Source organism: Vombatus ursinus, unplaced genomic scaffold (genome assembly GCF_900497805.2).
Source record: "Vombatus ursinus unplaced genomic scaffold, bare-nosed wombat genome assembly UNPS02014812.1, whole genome shotgun sequence".
Taxonomy (NCBI): domain Eukaryota; kingdom Metazoa; phylum Chordata; class Mammalia; order Diprotodontia; family Vombatidae; genus Vombatus; species Vombatus ursinus.
In genome coordinates, this window is record NW_020954590.1 from 88,132,057 (window position 1) to 88,153,823 (window position 21,767).

At 38.9% G+C, this 21,767-nt stretch overlaps 1 protein-coding gene across 3 annotated transcripts in view; it reads left to right on the top strand.

Moving 5' to 3' along the window:
• The window catches only part of LOC114054203 (tripartite motif-containing protein 55-like), a 77,591-nt gene that overhangs the window by 19,328 nt on the left and 36,496 nt on the right, over nucleotides 1-21,767 (top strand). For 2 of the 3 annotated variants that reach the window (XM_027877369.1, XM_027877367.1), the window contains 3 exons: nucleotides 18,558-18,791; nucleotides 19,179-19,201; nucleotides 19,304-19,428. In XM_027877369.1, the coding sequence (XP_027733170.1) occupies nucleotides 18,558-18,791; nucleotides 19,179-19,201; nucleotides 19,304-19,428 (382 nt within the window). Of the gene's footprint in view, nucleotides 1-18,557; nucleotides 18,792-19,178; nucleotides 19,202-19,303; nucleotides 19,453-19,834; nucleotides 19,855-21,767 lie in introns of all 3 variants that reach the window. The other variant, XM_027877368.1, reaches the window with a different exon arrangement.

Here is a 21,767-nt window from a genome sequence, read left to right on the forward strand (position 1 = left end):
TGTAGAGACAGCTGTTAACCATTCCCCAGCACATGCTTGACTAGGTGGCATCTATGGTCCTATCCAACTTGGACTTATGATTGTATAAATGCAAAAATCTGGGATTTAAAAATAATTTTTATGGTAGATATTTTTGCTTTAATCTTGCTCTAAAGAATAGGATCAGGGCCAAATTCTAGTAAAATCAAGGATTATAGGATCTTAGTTGGATAGATCTCAGATCTAAGTTGAAAAGGGTCTCAGAGACCATCTAGTCCAATCCTCTTACTTTTTAAATAGGAAACTCAAGCCCAGGAAATTTAAATGACTTGCCCAAGTTTTGACTCCTAAATTGATTGAATTGCTGCATGACTTACAAACATTTTATTTTAATGGCCATACATCATGGAAAATTAATTCCTGGTATTTCCTCCATTTCTGTCCTTCTAGTGATCTGAGAGCCAGCTGGGATTCAGGTAATCTCCTTACTTACTTGAATAAAGACCAAATGGAATCTTGTAATTTTTGTACAAAACTGGCAGAAAAGTCTCAAGGTCCACAGAAGACTCCAGACTACAGGAAATATGAGTTGGCACTGTAGTATTGTAATTTAAAAATAAATGTGGTGCTAGTAGAATGTAAGTTTCCTAGGGGGCAAGGACTGTCTCCCTTTTGTATTTATATTTCTAGTGCCTGCACTGTCTGATACATAGTTCAGTCATTTTTCAGTTGTATCTGACTCTTTGTGACCCCATTTGGCATTTTCTTGGCAAAGATACTAGAATGATTTGCCATTTTCTTCTCCAGCTTATTTTACAGACAAGGAAGTGAGGCAAATAGGGTGAAGTGACTTGCCCGGGGTCACATAGCTTTTAAGTGTCTAAAGCTGGATTTGAACTCAGGAAGATGAGTCTTCCTGACTCCAGGCCTGGCGCTCTATCCTCTGAATCACCTAGTTCCCCTGATAGATAGTAGATACTTAATAAATGCTTATTGACTGAAAAAATGAATAGTACAATGTATAAATAGGTGTATAGACTATAGGTACCATGAGTTAACTCTCATTGGTCAGGATTTCATTGAAGCATTCCACTTGTGGCACTGTCCTTTAAATGTGTTATGTTATAGTGTTACCCTCAATACAATGAAAATATTCAAAGTTACCTAACACAGTGATGTCTAAGTCAAACAGAAACCAGAGCTGCTAATCTATACATAAGAATCCCTGAGGCAGTATAATGATTTAGTTTTAAAATGTAATGTTATCTATGCTTTATTGTATTTTTATTTACTTTGTTAAATGTTTCCCAATTATATTTTAATCTGGTTTGGGCCACACTCAAGAATGTTGGGGGTTGCATGTGGCCATTGGCCATGTGTTTGTTTCATGCCTCTGGTTTAGCGTATTGAATGCCTTGCCTCTGTAAAGGATTTACAGAAGGAAGCGGGCAAGAATTTTATAGGATGGGAAGGCGTGGAAGGATTTTAAAGACCAGTACTAGTGGATAGATTACAGATCCAAGCATGGAAAAACATGAGAAGGTCTAGAGGAGAATAATCAAAATAGTTAAATTTGGGGAAAGATAGCCTTTATAGGAAAGGATAAGAAAACTGACTTGTTAGGTTGGAAATGAGAGGCAGACTGGGTGGAGTGGGGAAACAAAAACAGTTTTTAGCTAATGAAAAAATGTCTCAAGAAGGGTAGAGAGCAGTTGTTTTCTGTTCCAATGAGAAAATGATAAGGAGGAGCAAGCTTGAGCTTTGTTCAGGGATTTAGATTAGCTAGAGTGAAACATCTTATGGTGGAACCAGGAGCAATAGATGGAAGTAGGCAAAGAGGCCAATTTTGTTTTGACCTAAGGAAAGACTCCTTAATAATTAGGGCTATCTGAAAATGGGTTGCCTTCTGGGGTAGTGAGTTTCCTGTCACTTAAGAACTTCAAGTCTCGATGACTACTTGCCAAGGATGTTGTAAGACAGAATTTCTGCTCAGTATAATGTGTACTAGGTGACCTCCAGGTGCCTTCCAGCTCTGAGATTCTATGTTAATAATAATAACAACTTTGTAGCTCTACACATCTAACAGTATTTTCAGAAGTTACTAAGGATTTTTGAAAATTACAAAGAATACGGAACTCCTTCTTTGAAGGTCCTTAAGACCATTCTGTTTAGAATGGCTTAAGATGATTGCCGAGAGTCAGCAGAGGGACTAACTCTAAGGATACCTCATCACCCTCTGGTCTCTCTTTTAAGAGAATGAGAAAATGGGGAACTATGGGAAAAGGACCTCTGTCAACTGTCATCCTCAAGGTGATTTTTGGGGTAAAGTTAGGGGATTGTGTGCAGATAATCTGTGAAGCTACACAGGAGTCAGTATCCTTAGCTTCTAGGCCATGGATGTTGTGGACTAAATCCCATCCTAGCATATGAACTAGAGAAAGCATCCTATCTCTTGATCTAGCTTTTCTTTGTCAGAGGCCGAAGTTGCATCCTGGGCCATGGTACTGTGGTGACTTCCATTCTCTGTTTCTCCCCTGGTTTCTGCTTGCCTCATCACCTACTTGGGAGCACTTGTTTAAAATGTAACTGGCTCTGCCTCTTTGTGGTGTGGGGGTGGCAATAAATATTTATTAAGCCCCTACTATGTGCCAGGCCCTGTGCTGAGCACTGGGGGCACAAAAAAAGAGGCAAAGGACAGTATCTACCCTCAAGGAGCTCGCAATCTAATAGGGGAGAAAATAAACAAACAAATATGTACAAAAGGCCATATCCTTATATTCCTTATAAAAAGGAAATAATTAAGAGAGGGGAAGCCTAAAATAAGAGAGGTTGTTCTGGTACAAGATGGGATTTTAACTGGTACTTAAAGGAAGCCAGGGAAGTCAGAAGGCAGATATGAGGAGGGAGAGCATAAGAGAGGTGGGGATGTTGTTATTGCAAATTTCTCTTCTCTGATTGGCCAAGCAGCCCTTAGGGATGAGAAAGAGAGAAGCCCCTAGAGTGGGTACATTACTCAGCTAAAGTCTTCTGGTCTTATTTCTTTGGGCCCAGACATTATCCGTCTCTGGAGATCATTAGTTGCACATGTCTAATTATGGCACTGATTAATGTTATTCTGGTTGTCCTTGTGAGGTGGGCTTGGCAGGGGAAACTGGGACCAGAGAAAATCACACTATGCTTTCTCTTCCCCCATAAACACAAAATTTTTTATGAGATTAAAATAAGATGAAAACTAATAAGGAAAACATTGGTAGGGAAATTTTTACCTTAAGGAATGGGGACTAAAGCTGTGATTTCATCAGTATAGGAAACTCCCTCTGCCAGTGCTGGTCAGTACCTTTACTGCCACTTCAAGTCTTAGAGAGTTGTCTCAAGCAGTTGACCCTTGCTAAGGGTCACATTGCCAGTATGTTAACAGGTGGGACTTGAACTCATGATTTCCTGGCTGTAAGACTAGTTCTCTGTTGATTATACCATACTGACTCTTCTACTATGGGAGAGTTTATGGGTAGATTGTATGTACATAGGTACGTAGGTATTCACTGGGGCATTTTTGGCACCAGCTAATGGAGCTACCTATTTCTCCTTCAGCTGAGCCCCTCCTTTGGGCCTTTCAAACCAAAATTCAGGGCCCAAGACTATCAAACCTGCAATAGAATATGGACTCAGATTTGTCATATCTCATGGACAGCACCAGAGAAGTGACAATAATCAATTAATGCATGCAAATGGTAAAGTGTAAGATAATGTTCATGTTACATATTTTTTTCTTTGGTTTTCTTTCTTCCTTCCTTCCCTCCTTGCTTTCTTTCATCTATGATCACCTATATGGGTGCGAGGTCAAAGAATTTGTCACCAACTGACTACACTACTGTTAATGAACTTCTTTGAATCTACTTAATATGGCCCTCGGAAAGCAGCCTGTTGGCAGGACCATATTCAACATGATAGAATCTGCCAGAGCTTGTGCTAACCTAGTATTGTCTTTGAGAACTTAGGGTCACCTCTGCACTACAATGAGACACAGAGAGATGTCTCCCTGGCAAAGGAAGTGGTCCCAGTCATCCCAGAGGATGAGGGATAACCAATGGGTGACCCACATGCTTCACTGACATCCATACTATGTCAAGAGTTCTGGTTGAGACCCCTGAGACGGTTGGGTAGATCTCCCTATGGAGGAGTCGTGAGACCACATCAACAAAAGTCATGTAAAATAGGTTGGCATGGGTGGGTTACAGTGTGTTTTATTGGAGGGAATACATATTTTTAAATATCAAAGTGTAGAAAGTCAAGTAGATAAATTTGGTTTTTAAAAAATCAGTTTTTTAATTACCTGGCCATGATTAAAAAAACTGATTCCTAAAACAAAAGTTACTCTGCATGAGCTTAATCACATATGAATTTTTACTATAACAGTTAACTCTCGAACAGACTTTTTCACTTACAGTAAAAAAAATACATTTCCTTCTATTATCTGTACTATGTTTAAAAATGGTTAACATGATTTGTAAACCCCAGCTAAGTGGTGCAAGTGGATAGAACACCAGGCCTGGAGTTGTGAAGACCTAAATTCAATTCACTTACTAGCTATGTGACTCTGAGAAAGTCACCTTTGTTTCCCGTGGTTTCCTTATCTGTAAAATGGGGATGTTGGTAGCACCTACCTCCCAGGATTGTTGTTAAGGTCAAATGAGATAATATTTATCAAGTGCTTTACAAACCTTCAGGTGCTATATGAATGCTAGCTATGATTATTATTATAAAACTAGCACTAGAGGCAGTTCCCCAAAATGGGTTCCAGAAATATTTATAGTTCAGACAGAATTATTGGAAATTCTTAAAAATCTGTCATTTTTCAGATATCAGACAAGCTTCTCATCAACTGTTTGTGATTCAACTTGTAAACAGCTTCTTTTCAACATTCAAGAGAAACAAATATATCTTATTTATTTATATACTTCCCTTTGGGAGGAATAATATTAATAGCCTGACTCCCTTCTGTTGCCTTTCATACCTACTGACATAGGATGAATTGAAGTCCATGTCAAAATATTCCCCTAAGGAAAGTCAGGCTTTCTAGGGATGGGGAGAGCCAAGTGTGGTGAGGCAATCCACTTCTACCAGTGACCCATCCTAGGTATGACTCCAGCCTGGCCCCAGGTCATCTTTAACCCAATGGAGACAAAGTCGGGGCCGATTGTTTCTTGGAGAGTTAGATCATGGGTGCATCAGATCTTTACAACAGCCTAGTAGTTTCTTGATCAAAGAAGCCAGTCATAGAGAACATAAAAGACATTCTAAGAGTGATCTGGGGCTCTTGGACTGAAGGTTTTCTGGATTAATTCAGAGGGCAGCTAAATGTCCTAGTGGATAGAATGCTGGAGTTGGTGTCAGGAAAACTGAAATCCTGCTCCAAACACTTACTAAAGGTATGACCCTGGGAAAGTCATTTCACTTCTTTCAGCCCTAGTTTCCCTATCTGCAACATGGGGGTAGTATTTGGAACCTACCTCACAGTATTGTTGTGAGGGTCAAGCAAGATAGTGTATGTAATGTGCTTTTGCAAACTTTAAATTACCATGTAAATGTTAGCTATTATCACTGGAGGCATTGCCAGCTGAAGCATATCTTCTAGCTTGAGTCCCAGGCAGGTTAGTCTTGACCCCAGACTCAGAACAGCTATAGGAAAGTTGGATAGAGGCTGTTCATTGGTTTCAGCTTTGGCTAGACCAGCACGATACAAAGGTTCATGTGGCTGTCCTGTTTAACAATACAAACTGCTGTATTATGGGCTTACAGATGTGGAATAAAGTCTTGGTATCTAGTATCTTGCTATCTATTTACCCCTTTTCCTAAAGAGAATTGATGTGTCATAGGTCCCAGGATTGCTCAGTGGTCAACACCTTGTATAGATTATCCCCCTTTAGTCTCAGAACAACTCTGCCAGGTTGATATTCTAGGTATCATTTTTTAGCACACTGAAGATTTTGTTTGTTATAGCTTTAGAATCTCTGAAATTTTAGGAATTTCTGGAGCCTCTCCTCCAGTATATCTGGCTTCACCAGGAAACTGACCATGAGTATTTTTTGTAATATGATTTTGTAATATGATTTAAATAGATAGGCTTTTGAACTGTAGAAGAAGAATAATCCAAATTGAGGAATACGTAGTCTCCCAGAGGCAACTGGTAGCGCAGTGGATAGATTGCCAGGCCTGGAGTTAGGAAGACCTGGATTCAAATCCAGCCTCAGACACTTACTAGCTATGTGATCCTGGGCAAGTCACTTAAGCTCTGTCTGCCTCGGTTTCCTCATCTGTAAAATGGGGATAACAATAGCATCTGCCTCCTAGGGTTGTTGTGAGGATCAAATGAGATAATATTTATAAAAAGCATTTAGCAATGTCTGATACATAATAGGCACTACATGAATGTTTATTTCCTCGATCCCACCTTTCAGGTCTCTAAAAAGGGAGGAGCCATTTGTAGAAACCTGGAACTTTTAGTGGGATTTGGAAATCTGCTTGCTTCCCTTCAGTGGGTTGGTAGTATGTTAACAGCTTTGGCAGGACGCCAAAGTTTTGGTCTTTCAGCAGTTGACAGGCAGCTGCCCCGAATTTCAGAGTTCAGGAGAAAATTCTAGGGATCCAGAATCTAATTAGTAAACTGCCTTCAATTATACATGAAGAAACGTCACCAAACATAATCTCTAAAGTCCCTTCCTGCCCTAAAATTCTATGGCCCATGACCTGTATTGCCTCCCCACCCACACAGAACCCCCAAGTGATACTTGTTCTTCTTGGAAGTCAACCATCAACCGTCTAAAATAGTCTAATCATTTTTTTTTTACACTTACTAAGCAGTCAGTCACTGTTGTATATTGGCAACAAGGCCATATGAGTAATTTCAGTGACCTGGAAGTGACATTGTTCTAAAATAAATCTAATCTCAGCAGTCTTTTCTTTATTTATTTCTTTTCCCCAGGGGATGCTGTAGGGTCAGTGGGAAGAACAGAAAGTAGATGTCTATATTTACCTACTCAATTGAGGTTTAGAATCAGATAATGTGGACAGACTTCCAATTAAGACCTAAGTGGTGGAAATGTTTAAAAAAAAAGATTCTCAACCCAATGAGGTCTATGTTCATATTCTAACAAAACAGCTTTAAGCAAAACTCTTCTTTGCAAGGTTAATACAGCATTGTAGCTGACATTTCTCTTGGGCTCCCTAAGTTTCTTACCTTTGTTTTCTAAAGGAGCTAACCCTGTGTGACTCAGTGAAAGGAATTGAATTTATATTACAAATGAAGCTAGCATATTCAAGTAATTTGCCCATCGACTAAATCTGTGTTCTTTGTCACCCAGAACTTTCTAGAATCAAAACCAGATTGCTGCATGACACTCAGAACAACTGTGGGGGGGGGTGGAGGGTGAAGGGAGATGAGATAGATATGGGTGGGCCTTGTTTGGCTGCAGCTGCTCAGTTATGAGTGCACTATTTGAATCCTTTTCAACTCTATTTTGGTTAATGATGCATCTGTCCCTTATGTGGTCACAGCAGCAGAAACAATTTTCTCAGGTCTTAATGTGGTTTCTCTTCACTCTAAGTCTATGTTCTTCTTAGCTGTCAAAGTGATCTTCCAAAAGCTCAGGTCTATCCATCTCTCTCTCTCTCTCTCTCTCTCTCTCTCTCTCTCTCTCACACACACACACACACACACACACACACACACACACACACACATACTCATACACTTCACCAGCTCAATAAACTCCAATGACTCCCCATCCCCTACAAAATTAAATATGAAATCTTCTGTTTGATGTTCAAAGCCCTTCCTAACCTGCTCTGTCTCCTACCTTTCATCCTCCTACACCTTACATCCTCCTAAATGATCTGTTATCCAGTGACACTGGCTTCTTTGAAATTTCTCAAAGAAGACACTGTCTCCCAACCCCGTACATTTTCATTTGCTGTCCCCCATGCCCAGAATTCTCTCTCTCTTCATCTCTGCCCCCTGGCTTCCCTGGCTTCCTTAAGGTCCCAGCTAAAACTCACCTTCTATAGGAAGACTTTCCAGATCCTTTTTAATTATTATGTCTTCCCTTTGTTGATTATTTTCAATAGAAATCGAAATCTTGTTCATACATAATTGTTGTCTCCCCTATTAGACTGGGAGATCTTTGAGAGCAGAGAATATCTTTTGGCTTTCTTTGTATCATCTTTGCTTAACATAGTGCCTGGCACACAATAGGAGCTTGATAAATGTTTATTGATTGATTGAAAATACCCCTGGAATCTATGTACCCTTTAGAGTTGGAAGAAGCTATATTAAAAGGGGCAGGATGATACAGCAGAAAAAATGTTTCCTTTAGGAACCCCTCATCCTCTGTAGCAATCAGGAGGGGAGAGTTATTTATTAAGTTTCTTCTCTAGGAGAGAAATAACCTACACTTGGAACATAGGTAACAGTCACTCAACCTTGGCAGACATATAAGCATTACAAACATCTCACACTTTATTGAGTCACTGCACTATTCTCAATATTGGTTGGTAAAGAGTGAGCCTTGTTTCTTTTTTGGCAAGTTAATTGGGGTTAAGTGACTTGCCCAGGGTCACACAGCTACTAAGTGTCAAGAGTCTAAGGCCAAATTTGAACTCAGGTCCTCCTGACTCCAGGCCACCTAGTTGCCCCTTGAGCTTAACTTCTTAAAACTTCTCCTGAAAGTTTATGCCTTAAACATTTTCAGCCAATGATCCCTTTTTACTAACCGAACCACTGCAGTCAAATTCCTTTCCTTTGTCTCTACAACTCCGCTTTAGCCAAAGGCACACTCACTGGGTCCCTTTCAATGTGGCACCAATTTCCTGTCTCTTTCTAGTCAATTTTCCCAATCTACCAATGCTCTTCATAAGTTTGCTTAACCTACTAATTGTTTCACTCACCCTATCTCACTTACCTTGCCTCATCTTGCCACCTGACTTCTTCCAATCTTTCTTGGGTTCGCCTCTTCATATTTTATTCCCTAATTCTACTTGATCTCTTTAATCGGATAAATCTTCCTTAAATGCCCCCAAACCTCTGTGTTTCCCTTACAAACAGGAAGTAGAATCTAAACCAGTACCTGGACTTAGAGATTGTTCTTCAGATTTTCCAATATTTCTCCTAAGTTTTGTCAAATTTCTCCCCCTCATATTCAACCTCTGATTTACCTCAATAGTTCAAACCTTTCTAAGTCACTTATGTATTTTTTCCCCTCTTTCCTTATTTGGCTTAAACCCCTTTCTTTCCCTCTTCTTCTTCTCTCATAGAAACTGAAGCAGGAATAGAGGTAGTAATCCCAGTGTCTCTGCCCTCCTCAGACCTCCCCTGGAGCATTGTGCTCGTTTCTGGGCTCCACAGTGAAAGAAGGACATTGATACACTGGAGGGTGTCCAGAGGAGGCAGCCAGGATAGTGAAGTCATTAAGCATTTATGAAGCGCCTCGTATATGCTAAGCATTGTTTTAACTGCTGAATAATGAACGGCCTTAAGTTCATGACATATGAATATCAGTTGAAGGAAATGGAGGGTTTTTTTTTTTCAGGAGAAAAGAAGAGAGGGGATGAAGGATGGGATGGGACCTAAGAGCTGTGCTCAAATATTCGAAAAAAGAGGGATTAGACTTATTCTGTTTGAACAGATCTGAGGGCAATGAGTAGAAGTTACAAAGAGGCAAATTTTGGCTTGATGTCTGGAAAAAAAAAAACCTTAGTGTTTAGAGCTGTCCCAAAATAGAATGGGTTTGCTTTGAGAGGTGGGGGGGGGTCCCCCTCCTTTGTAGTCTTCAAGCAGAGCTTGAACAGCCACTTGTCAGGTGTATTGTACTGGGGATTCCTTTATTGTATAGGTTGGGTTAGATGGCTCCTGCTCAGCTCTCAAATTCTGGCATTCTTTGGCTTTTTAATCAGAGGTTCTTGGTTCCAATCCCAGTTCTGCAACTTATTAATTGCGGGGCCTTGGTCAAGTCACTTATCCTCTGCAAGCCTTAGTTTTCTTCTCTGTAAAATGAGGGTTTTAGAATGGATGACCTCCAGTTCTAGGATCTTATACCACAGAATCTGGTTCTTTCTGGTTAGTTCAAAGAGCACTGGTCTTCTAGTTAGAAGACTTCATTCATTCATTCATTCATTCATTCATTCATTCATTCATTCAACAAGCATTTATTTAGTATCCACTAAGTGCTGGGCATAGTACTAGTACTTGGGGATGCACAAAGATAAAGAAAAACTCTTACTAGCTATATCACTGTGAACCCTGAACCCCAGTTTCCCAGGATTCTATAGGAGGGAGATAATAATATTTGTATTATATGTCTCACAGCATTGTTGCTAAGAAATTCTGTTAAGTGTGAGCCATTATTTTTACTACTAAGGCAACATAACTAATTGTTAATGACTTCCTTGGAGGTTGGTTGAATCGGACCTTCAAAGAAGATTCCAAATACAAACATTTTTTGTTATCTTTGTCTGCTGAAATCTGCTTGAGTATTTCTGCATGTGGTCATACTGGAGGTCAGGGAAGAGAAGCTTATTCTGTGTACATTGAGGAATTATGGTCATAAACAATGTTGACACAGTGGCTTTGCTCATGAAATCCTTCCCTTTTCAGTTCTGTTTCTTCTCCTTAGTCATACCCAGGAGCCTAAAATTTAACCCATGGTGCTTTTGTGAAGTCGTTTTAAACATTATGTAAAACCACTGTTAATGATTCTTTATTTAGTAGTAGTAGCTGTGTTAAAATATACTTAAACAAATGGAGAGATTAAATCAAAGTTATGTCTATAGAGGGCCAAAAAATGCTTTAAGAAGTCCAATTATTAGGATACTTAGTTCATATTACATAAGTTTATAGAATTAGAGCTGGAATGTACCTTAGAAGTCATCTAAGCTGATGAACTCAGAGTGCAGATTGAAGCATATTTGCTTCCTCCCTCCCCCTCCCTCTCTCCCCCCTCTCCCCCTCCTCCTTCCTCCCTCTTCTCCCTCCTCCCTCCCCCCTCTTCCCCTTCCTCTCCCTTCTCCTCCTCTTCCTCCTCCTCCTCCTCCTTCTTCCTTTCTCTCTCTCTGTCTCTCTCTCTCTGGCTAATGCAGAAATTTGTTTTTTCATGGCTAGACAAATTTGTAATGGGTTTGTTTGTCTAGACTTCTGAATGGGTGGAGGAGGACGGGAGGGACAGAGCAAATTCAGAACTGAAAATTAAATGAAATTGAATTTTTAAGAAAAAAGTCATTTAAACTAACCCTTTCATTTAAACATTAAAAATATTTTCAATTTATTATTTAAACATTCTTTTCTTTCTAAAATTTTTAGTTCCAAATTCTTTCTTCCCTCCCCCCATGCACTGAGAGGGCACACAATTGTACATATAAAATCATGCAAAACATATTTCCATATTAGTTGTATTTTTAAAAAAGCAAGAAAAATAAAGTGAGAAAATTATACATCAATTTGCACTCAGAGTTCATCAGTTCTCTCTCTGGAGGGGGATAAGCATTTTTTGATCATGAGTCCTTTGGAATTGTCTTAGATCATTGTATTGATCAGAGTAGCCAAATCTTGCACAGTTGATCATCATTACAACATTGCTGTTACTTCTAACAATAATCTCCAGGTTCTTACCACTTCACTTTGCATCAATTCCTATAGGTCTTGCCATGTTTTTCTGAAATCAACCCTCTTGTCATTTCCCACAGCACAACAGTTCTCCATCACAATCATACACCACAACTTGTTCAGCCATTCCCCATTTGATGACCATCCCCTTGATTTTCAATTCTTTCCCACCACACAAAGAGCTACAAATGTTTTTGTACATATAGGTCCTTTTCCTTTTTCTTTGATCTCTTTGGGATACAGGCCTAGTAATGGTATTGCTGGGTCAAAGGGTACGCACAGTTTTATAGCCCTTTGGGCCTAGTTCAAATTGTTCTCCAGAATGGTTGGACCAGTCCACTACAACAAGAGTTTATTAGTATACCTGTTTTCCCCTCATTCCTTCCAGCATTTGTCATTTCTGATAAGTATAAGGTGGTACCTCAGAGCTGTTTTAATTTGCTTTTTTCTAATCAATAGTGGTTTAATGCATTTTATATGACTACGCATAACTTTAATTTCTTCTGAAAACTGCTTGTTCCCCCACATTTTTTAAAGATCGGGGAACTATGGCCCAGAGAGTTTAAGTTATTTGCAAAAAAACATGTTTGAAGCCTCTGGCACAAAATCCAATGTGCCTTCCACTGTACTTCCCTGCATGTAGTGCTTTGAGGTTTACAAAAAGCTCTGTTTTCTCACAATAAACCTAAGAGAAGGGTAGATGCCGAAGTACAGCTCCTGAAACATTGGCTTCTGAGAAAACGTTCTGATCAGAGATTCGATTTTCTACTTTTCCTGCAGATGTCTTGGCTTTGTAGAGACACAATCAGCCCATAGCTCCCTGCTTCACTCTATATAGCAAAAGGTCTCCCTGCCCTTCAGATGATTAATTTTGGGAAATGCTTCATAACTTTGATCACTCAACAGGCAGCATTATGTGTTCATTTCTGATGGGAGCTTTGCAGGCAACTTTCCTTTAGCTCTTCTAGGACACTGGAAGCCAGCAGGCAATACTGCCCTGGCTGTACTGTATAAAGGTCGGGTTGGGATCTGAGACTTTCCAGCTGAATCAGCCTGGAGGTCAACCAAGGGCAACAGTGATGGACAGTTTTCCTCTCTCACTCTTGCCGTGTCAGACAAAATTTAAAAAGACAGTTCCATAGACCAAAGAAAGATATAGGAAATAATAAAAGAGAAAATTAATAGGCAGGAAAATAATCTTGTGGTCTCACTTAACAATTTTAAACTGCAACATATATCCTGCCAAAGGAATTTGTGTGTGTGTGTGTGTGTGTGTGTGTGTGTGTGTGTGTGTGTGTGTACCCACATATAAAATTCCTGGACGTGAGTTCAAAGAAACCTAACTTTTTACTCAAATGAGAAAGTTTGTTAAGAGCAAAAAGAATTTTTTTTTTGACCAGGAGGTTGTTGCAGAGCAAAGATAAAGTTGGCTGCTATCATGAGTTTGCAGACAGCAAGATGCCTTTGAAGCATGCTAACTGTATACATTTCCATAATGAAAAAGCCTACATTCCTTTCTGATTATATTTTTAGGTTACTATAAAATCAACACCGGCAGCATTTTAGGTGACATTTATAAAGGCACTTTGTTGTACTAAATGGCAAACCAATCACTACTGATAACTTTTTCTCTTCCCCTGACTAATTTCCCTTTTGGTAGCACATACCTGATGAACACTGTTCTCCAGAGAAGAAATGAACAAACTAGGGAAGGAGTCAGTTCTAAATTCACTGACTTTCACATAACTTGGTTGAACCTCTGTCTTCAAATGAAAAGTTAAAAGGACACTTCCATTTAAACTTATCCCATATTGTACCCACCTCCACAGGGAATATGCAAACCTTTCCTTTGTGTGATGTCTGAGTGATATCTCATACTGGAAATTAATATTCAGTTTACCTCCCAACTTAAGCTGGCTTCTAAGAATTTAGTGGAACTAACTGACTTGGAAACTCAGATAAAGAAGCATCATTTCCTTATTTTAGAAACAAGTTTGCTTCATCTTATTCTGACTTGCATATATATATACTGAAGTTATACGATATCTGTTTAGCAAAACAAAAAACAAGAGCAAAAAATAAACAAGAAACAAAGACACGGTAGGAAGGGTGGTTATAGGTCCTTTGATATGGAGAAATCAGGACCTATCATAGTCCATTCCTGTCCTCTAAAAGATAATGACATCATTTCAAGTCATCCTGAAAAGAAGTAAGATGACACTTCTAGCCACATTCCACCATACTTTAAGCACACAGAGAGATTTTCTTTTTTTAAAATAGAGGATTGGTTCATTAGTAGTTATCCAAACAACAGCAATGAAATCTCCCAATATTTTAGTTAGTCAACTAGCATGTTTTAAAGTGCCTACTATGTGCCAGTCAGTGTGCTAAGTGTTAGGGATACAAAGAGAGGCTATATTAGAAATAATTAATGGAGGGAAGGCTTTAGAATTACGAGGGACAAAGAAGAGTTTCCTGTAGAAAGTGAGATTTTTTCTGGGACTTGAGGGAAGCCAGGGAAACCAGGAGACAGAGATGAGGAGGGGGAGCATTCTAGGCAGGGGAGACAACCAGTGAAAAGGAGGATCTATGTATGTGGGGGTGAGTAAGGTGTAAGAAGACTAAGAATGGTCTTCTTACCAGTAAAGTAACAGGAGGCCAGATTCTGAAGAGCTTTGAATGTCAATGAGAGGATTTTATATTTGGTACTGGAGACAATAGGGAGCCATTGAATGAAAAAGGTTACATAGTCAGATTTGCACTTTAGGAAGATCATTTTGACAATTGAGTGGAAGATGAATTGAAGTGGGGGACAGCCTTGAGACAGGGAAACCAACCAGCAGGTTATTGCAGTAGTCCAGGAGTAAGATGATGAAGGCCTACACCAGGGTGATAGCAGTATCAGAGGAGTGAAGGGGCATATATGAGAGATGTTACAGAGGTAGAAACTAGAGGACTTGGTAAATGATTGCAGATGGTGGAGCAGTAAGAGAACGTGAGGAATTGAGGAGGATGCTTAAGTTTAAAACTCAGGTGAGTGAGAGGATGGTTTTACCCTCAACAAATCTCACCTTCTACAGGAAACTCTTCTTTGTCCCTCTTAATTCTAAAATAGAGAAGTTAGGAAGAAGGGAGGGTTTGGGGAAGAATGATAATGAGTACAGTTTTGGTCACACTGAGTTTAAGATGTCTGGGACATCTGGTTTGAGATATCTAGTGGGCAGTTGGAGATAAGAAACTAAAGGTGAAGAGAAAGGTTAGGGCTGGACAAATGGATCTTAAAATTATTGCTATAGAGATGATAGTTGAATTCAAGGAAGCTGATGAGATCACCAATGAGATCAATGAAATAGTATAGAGAACAGAAGAAAGCCCAGGAATGAATTTTGGGGGATATGCACTATTAGTAAAGGAGATTGAGGAGGTGTCAGACAGGTGGGAGAACCAGGAGTTTTAGTGTTTTAATAACACTAGAGAGAAGAGAGTTTGAAGAAAAGGGTGTGTCAAAGGCTGTAGAGAGGTTAAGAAGGATGAGGACTGAGGAAAGAGATCACCGATAACTTTGGGAAGAGGAGTTGTAGTTGAATGATGAAATCTGAAGCCAGACTATAAAAAATTAAGAAGACAGTAAAAGAAAAGGAAGTGGAGGCATCAATTTTAGACAGCCTTCTCAATGAGTTTAGTCACAAAAAGGAGGAGAAATAGCTAGTGGAGAGATGAATAGATCAGTGAAGATTTCTTGAGAATGGTGGAGACATGGGTGTGGTTTTTATAGGCAAGCAGTGTAGTACGGAAGCAACCAGTATACTGCGACAGAAGATAAGTGAGGAAGTGAGGATGAGTCTAATAGAGGACACGAGATGGAATGGGGTCACTTATGTATGTAGAAGGATTTGCTCCGGCAAGAAAAAGAGCTACCTCTTCATGTTATATAGGGAAGAAGGAGGAGATAATGGCGGAATGATACTTTTTATCTCAGACAAATTTTACAGCATGTAATTTGATAAAAGATGAAAAACTATATCTGTAAACTACCAAAGGTCATCTCCAAAAACCTGAATATTCTCAAATACAGGGAAAGTCAATTATTTTTAGGAAGAATTTCTCCAAAAGCCCTTTTAGGTATCACAGAAATAGATAGCACTTTATCTTCCCAATAAGTTCAAGGGTGAAGCAAGGATGCCCATTATCACCATTTTTATTCAATATTGTACTAGAACTGCTAGCTTTGGCAATAAGAGAAGAAAAGGAAATTGAAGGAATTAGAACAGGCAGCAAGGAAACAAAACTATCACCCTTTACAGATGATATGAGGGCATCCTTAAAGAATCCTAGAGAATCAACTAAAAAACTAGTTGAAATAATTAACAACTTCAGCAAAGTTGCAGGATGTAAAATAAGCCCACACAAATCATCAGCGTTTCTATATATTACCAACAAAGTCCAGCAGGAAGAGATAGAAAGAGAAATTCTTTTAAAAAATAACTGTAGACAATATAAAATACTTAGGAGTATCTGCCCCAATGCAAACCCAGGAATTATATGAACACAATTACAAAATAATTTTCACACTAATAAAGTTACAACTGAACAACTGGAAAAATATTAATTGCTCATGGGTAGATAGAACCAATGTAATAAAAATGACAATTCTACCTAAATCAATTTACTTATTCAGTATCATAACAATCAAACTACTAAAATCATTTTAAAGAGCTAGAAAAAATAATAACAAAATTCATCTGGAAGAACAAAAGATAAAGAATATCAAGGGAATCAATGAAAAACAAATGTGAAGGAAGATGGCCTAGCGGTATCAAATCTCAAACTGTATTATAAAGTGGTAATCATTTAAAAACTCTAGTAGAGGCTAAGAAATAGAGTGGTGGATCAGTGGAATTGATTAGGTACACAGTACATAGTAGTAAATGACTGTAAGTAATCTATGTTTGACAAACCCAAAGATCCAAGATTTGGGGGTAACAACTCAACCTTTAACAAAAATTGCTGGGAAAACTGGAAAGCATTTTGGCAGAAACAAGGTATAGACCAACATCTCACACTGTCTTCCAAGATAAGGTCAAAATGGGTACATGATATAGACATAAAGGATGATATCATAAGCAAATTGGCGGAGCCTGGAAATTTTTGTCCATAAGATCTATGGATAAGGGAAGAATTTATGACCAAACTGGGACATAAAATGAATAATTTTGATTATATTAAATTAAGATTTTTCACAAACAAAATCAATGCAGCCAAGATTAGAAAGAAAGCAGGAAACTGGGGGGGGGGATTTTTTGATACCAGGTGTCTCTGATAAAGGCCTTATTTCTCAAACACATAAAGAACTGAGTCAAATTTATAAGAATACAAGTCATTTCCCAAATTGACAAATGGTCAAAGCATATAAACAGGCAGTTTTCAGAAGAAGAAATCAACGCTATCTATAGTCATGTGAAAAAAAATGCTCTAAATCACTATTAATTAGACAAATGCTAATTAAAACAACTCTGAGGTACCACCTCACACCTATTAAATTGGCTAATATGATAGAAAAGGCAAATGACAGATGTTGGAAAGGATGTGGAAGAACTAAGACACTAATGTACTGTTGGTGGATTGTGAACTGTTCTAATCATTCTGGAAAGCAATTTGGAACTAAGCCCAAAGGGTTATAAAACTGTGCCTAGCTTTTGATCCAGCAATATCACTACTAGGTCTATATTCCAAAGAGATCAAACAAAAAGGGAAAGGATCTATATGCCCAAAAGTCTTTATAGCAGCTTATTTTGTGGTGGCAAAGAATTGGAAATTGAGGGGATGCCTATCAATTGAGGAATGGCTGAACAAGTTATGGTATCTGATTGTGATGGAATAATATTGTGCTGTAAAAGAATGATGAGCAGCATGGTTTCAGAAAAAACCAAGAAGACTTATATGAACTGATTTAAATGAAGTGTGCAGAACCAGGAGAACACTGTACACTGTAACAGCAATATTGTATGATGATCAACTGTGAATGACTCAGCTGTTCTAAGCAATGCAACGATCTAAGACTATTCTGAAGCACTTATGATGAAAAATGCTATCTACCTCCAGAGAAAGAACTGATGGAATCTGAATGCAGATTGAAACCTTTTTTTAAACTTTCTATCTTTTTTATTCCTTTTTTTTGGTTTTGTGTTTTGTTTCACAACATGGCTAATATGAAAATTTGTTTTGCATGACTTCACTGTATAATTGATATATTGCTTGCCTTCTTAGTGGGGAGGGAGGGGCAGGAGAAAGAGAATTTGGAACTCAAAATTTTAAAAAACAAATGTTAAAAATGTTTTTACATGTAATTGAGAAAAAACCAGACTGGGTGCCATTATTACAAATTGGAGGGAGGAAGGCTCATGGCAGCAAGATTCTCCATGCTAGGATCATTGAATATGCTAGCTGTGGCCAGAAAAACTGGAGGTCCCTGGAAAGGTAAAGACTGCCTGCCCAGACGGAGAAAAGCTTCCAAGTCCACCTGTATCCTTAACTCTTTCCCTATGATGTGAATTCATTCCCTGGGCCAGAGTTCCTCCAGAGGTTCTGGGTCAGCTTCAAATGACTAGGCCTGCTGGGTGTGAATCCAGCAGTAAGTTTTGAAAGACATAGTTGTCTTTGTACTAATTTTCCTGATTAAAGGAAGACTAAACTGCATTTTTCCTAAAGGACTTGTGTTCAAGTCAACTCCTATGTATGTGACTTCAGGGATTTAGGAAAGTGGTAGGCTTATAACCATTTGGGGGATGTTTTATTATTATGCATTATTTTTCTGTAATTTTGCACTATCTGCTTATCAGTTCTTTGCTGAATAAAACAACTAGATAGTATCTAAAAAAAAGATGCGCATTAAAACCTTTCTAATCTGAACCAACTCAACTCACAGGAATGTTGCAGAAGACAGAAACAGGAGCTGTGTGAAAAATTTGATTATCTCTATGGCATCCTGGAGGAAAGAAAGAATGAGATGACACAAATCATTACAAGGAGCCAAGAGGAGAAACTGGAGCATGTCCGGGCACTGATTAAAAAGTATGCAGATCATCTGGAGACAGTATCCAAGTTGGTTGAGTCAGGAATTCAATTCATGGATGAGCCAGAAATGGCAGTCTTCTTACAGGTATGGTCCAATGTGGTCAAACAATCTAAAGATGTTTACCAGGCGGACAGGTTGGATACAAAAGGCTGTTTGTTTTGGTCAGAGGGTAGGAAAACATCTCTCCCTCATAGCATATTTGTTATATTTATGTCCATCTTATTATATTGAACAATTTGAGCAAATGAAAATATTCTTTCCTTCTGTGCTTAGCTCTTAATCTGATTATGTTACTCAGTAAAGTATCTTTAAAAGGTCATAATGTTTAAATGCAAAAAAAAGATTGTGATTTAAATTTTATTGGATGCATTACACTTTGATATTCTAAGATGTGGAGAGAATTAGAGATCTGAATGCGAAGTATCTTTGACAAAAAGAAAGAATTAAAGCCACCTTTTCTTGCTTTCACAGAATGCCAAAACGCTGTTACAAAAGTAAGTAACTTTTTCATTTGATGAAGAGTTTAGGTTTTCTATTTTTATTCAAGACCATCTAACTAAACAGTGATTGCAACTGCCACATTGTCTTGGTTTCAGAATTTCTGAAGCATCCAAGGCATTTCAGATGGAGAAAATAGAACACGGCTATGAAAACATGGACCATTTTACAGTCAACCTCAATCGAGAAGAAAAGATAATAAGAGAAATTGACTTTTACAAAGGTATATCACCCACCAAAAATGGCTGTCTTAAACTGCAGGTGTGTGCAAGCTGCTGGAGGTTGGGGTGTCAAGGGTCACACTCCAGTGTTGCTGCCAAAATAGAACCTGACAACTTTGTAGGAACCATAATTGAAAATGAAACTTTGTTTCACAGCAGAATCATGCATCTTGTTGACAAGGGTTATTCTGGCTTTGGCTATCAGAGGGTCTCTCACACCACGATATACTTTGTTGACAGTTAAGTGCCTCTGATGACTATAGCAACCTTAGTTTAAACATCACTCATGATCACGTAAAATGCCACTCGGTGCTAGTTTGAAGACCAGTCAGAAAAGGGAAGACATCTGGGTGGGAAATTGTATAGTGTTTGTTTAAGTAAATACTGACAGTTCACAAATCAGAGTAGCAGGTGGTGTGGGGAGGGAGGTGAGGGAGACTGGGTAAGCTGTAGTGAGGAGAAGCCGGTGCTAAGGTCTAGAGACAAAGTGGACCAGTCCTAAAACATACCACCCGTTTTCAATAACAACGCTAAGAGGCTAGGTCCTCCAGTAATAAAATGAAGCAGGCATGGTACATAATCTATTCCGATATGTTTAGGGAAGAGGAGGTCATATGATCATAGATAGAAATTTGGAAGGACTTCATAGGCCAGTCTCTTTAGTTTACAGATGAGGAAAACCTGAGACCACACAGGTAGTAACCATCAGGTCGTCTGACTCTGGGGCCGGTCATCTTTCCATTGTACCAAGATAGGTAATACATTCCATTCTTTAATGGTCACTATTTATGATCACTACACTTTTCTTTTTACAACTAAATCTCAAAATAATCTCGCTTTTCATCCAATTTCTTGATTTCTTTAGCCGTTAAGAAAAGAGATGATATTTTCTATTGGAACTACTTGGTTTAACTGGATGTTGGGGGTACCTCAGGGAATTAAGAAATGAATGAAGTTCAGCACCATGCTTGGGGCCAGTGGGCTAGTTTAGAGATGTGTTGGTAGAGACTGCAAATGTTTATGTGGGAGAGGAGGGGAAGGAAAAAAGAAAAGAAAGGTACTCATTGCTATGTTGAGTGGTTATGTTTGCCCTGTCCACACATAATCAAAGTTATAGGGCCCAGCATTCAGTGTAGACAGGAATTTTTCTAGCTACCATACTGAGCCTTGTAAAATATCAGAGGGAGGTAGAGGGAAATATCTTCCTACTTAGAGGTGTGCTGGTAAATGTTTAACAACCAACTTTTTGAAAATGCATAACACAATTTTAAGTTAAACCTGCATTATTAACTTTTTCTCCATCATTTTCTTAAGTCTAGAAAATCAAGAAGATAATAAATCAAGCCCTGATTTGTAGTATTTACTTATTGCCAAGGTTTAAATGCTCACACTGAAAATTTAACAGTTGATTCTCCCAAGCCATTGAGCTGGTTCCAGTACCCTTGCTTCTACTTTGTGGCTAGGAGAGTTGTCTTATTTATATTCTTTTCAATAGTGTTATTGGACCAGGCCTGCAATTTTATTTGTGTACAGAGCTCCCAAATAAGAAAACTCCCTTTATCAGTGCAGTCAGATCTGCTTTGTCTTAGAGAGGGACCTGGGAGCGTTGAGAGGCTAAACCAGTATATGTCAGAGGTGAGCCTTGAACCCAGGCCTTTCTGACTCTAAGGACTGCTCTGTATATACTAACACATGCCATCTCACTGGTTTGTTATTCTGTATTTAATTGGTTTGTTATACTGTCTTTAATTCAGAGGTGTCTTGGTATATTTTTACAAGTATGTACAATCTCTTTGCAGGTGGTGCAGTGGATAGAGTGCCAGGCCTGTAGTCAAAAAGACCTGAGTTCAAATCCAGCCTTAGATACTTACTAGATGTGGGACCCTGGACAAGTCACTTAATCCCATCGGCCTTTGTTTCCTCAAATGAGTTGGAGATGGAAATGGCAAACCATTCCAGTATCTGCCAAGAAAACCCCAAAAGGGGTCATAAAAAATCAGACACTTCTGAACAACAAAAGCCTGCTTACTCCACAGAAATAAAGTGAAAATGATAGCCAACTCCATTTGTTCCAGACTTTTCCTGGGTATAAGTTGAAAAGACAAGCACAACCCCTGAATGTGACAAATGTCTGAATCTTGTAGAGTCCCCATGAAGAGAGCAGGGAGCACTGGGGTCAGATGATGTCGATCTGGACACCAGGGTATCTCCTCACGGATTGTAAGCAGAAGAAAACTTGAAAGGGAAGGGAGCCTAAAGGCCTACCTACTCATTGGGACAAGTAGCTAGGCTCTATTCAGGCATTTTCCAGATCAGATTTGTCCCAGTTTAGCTCAGTGTT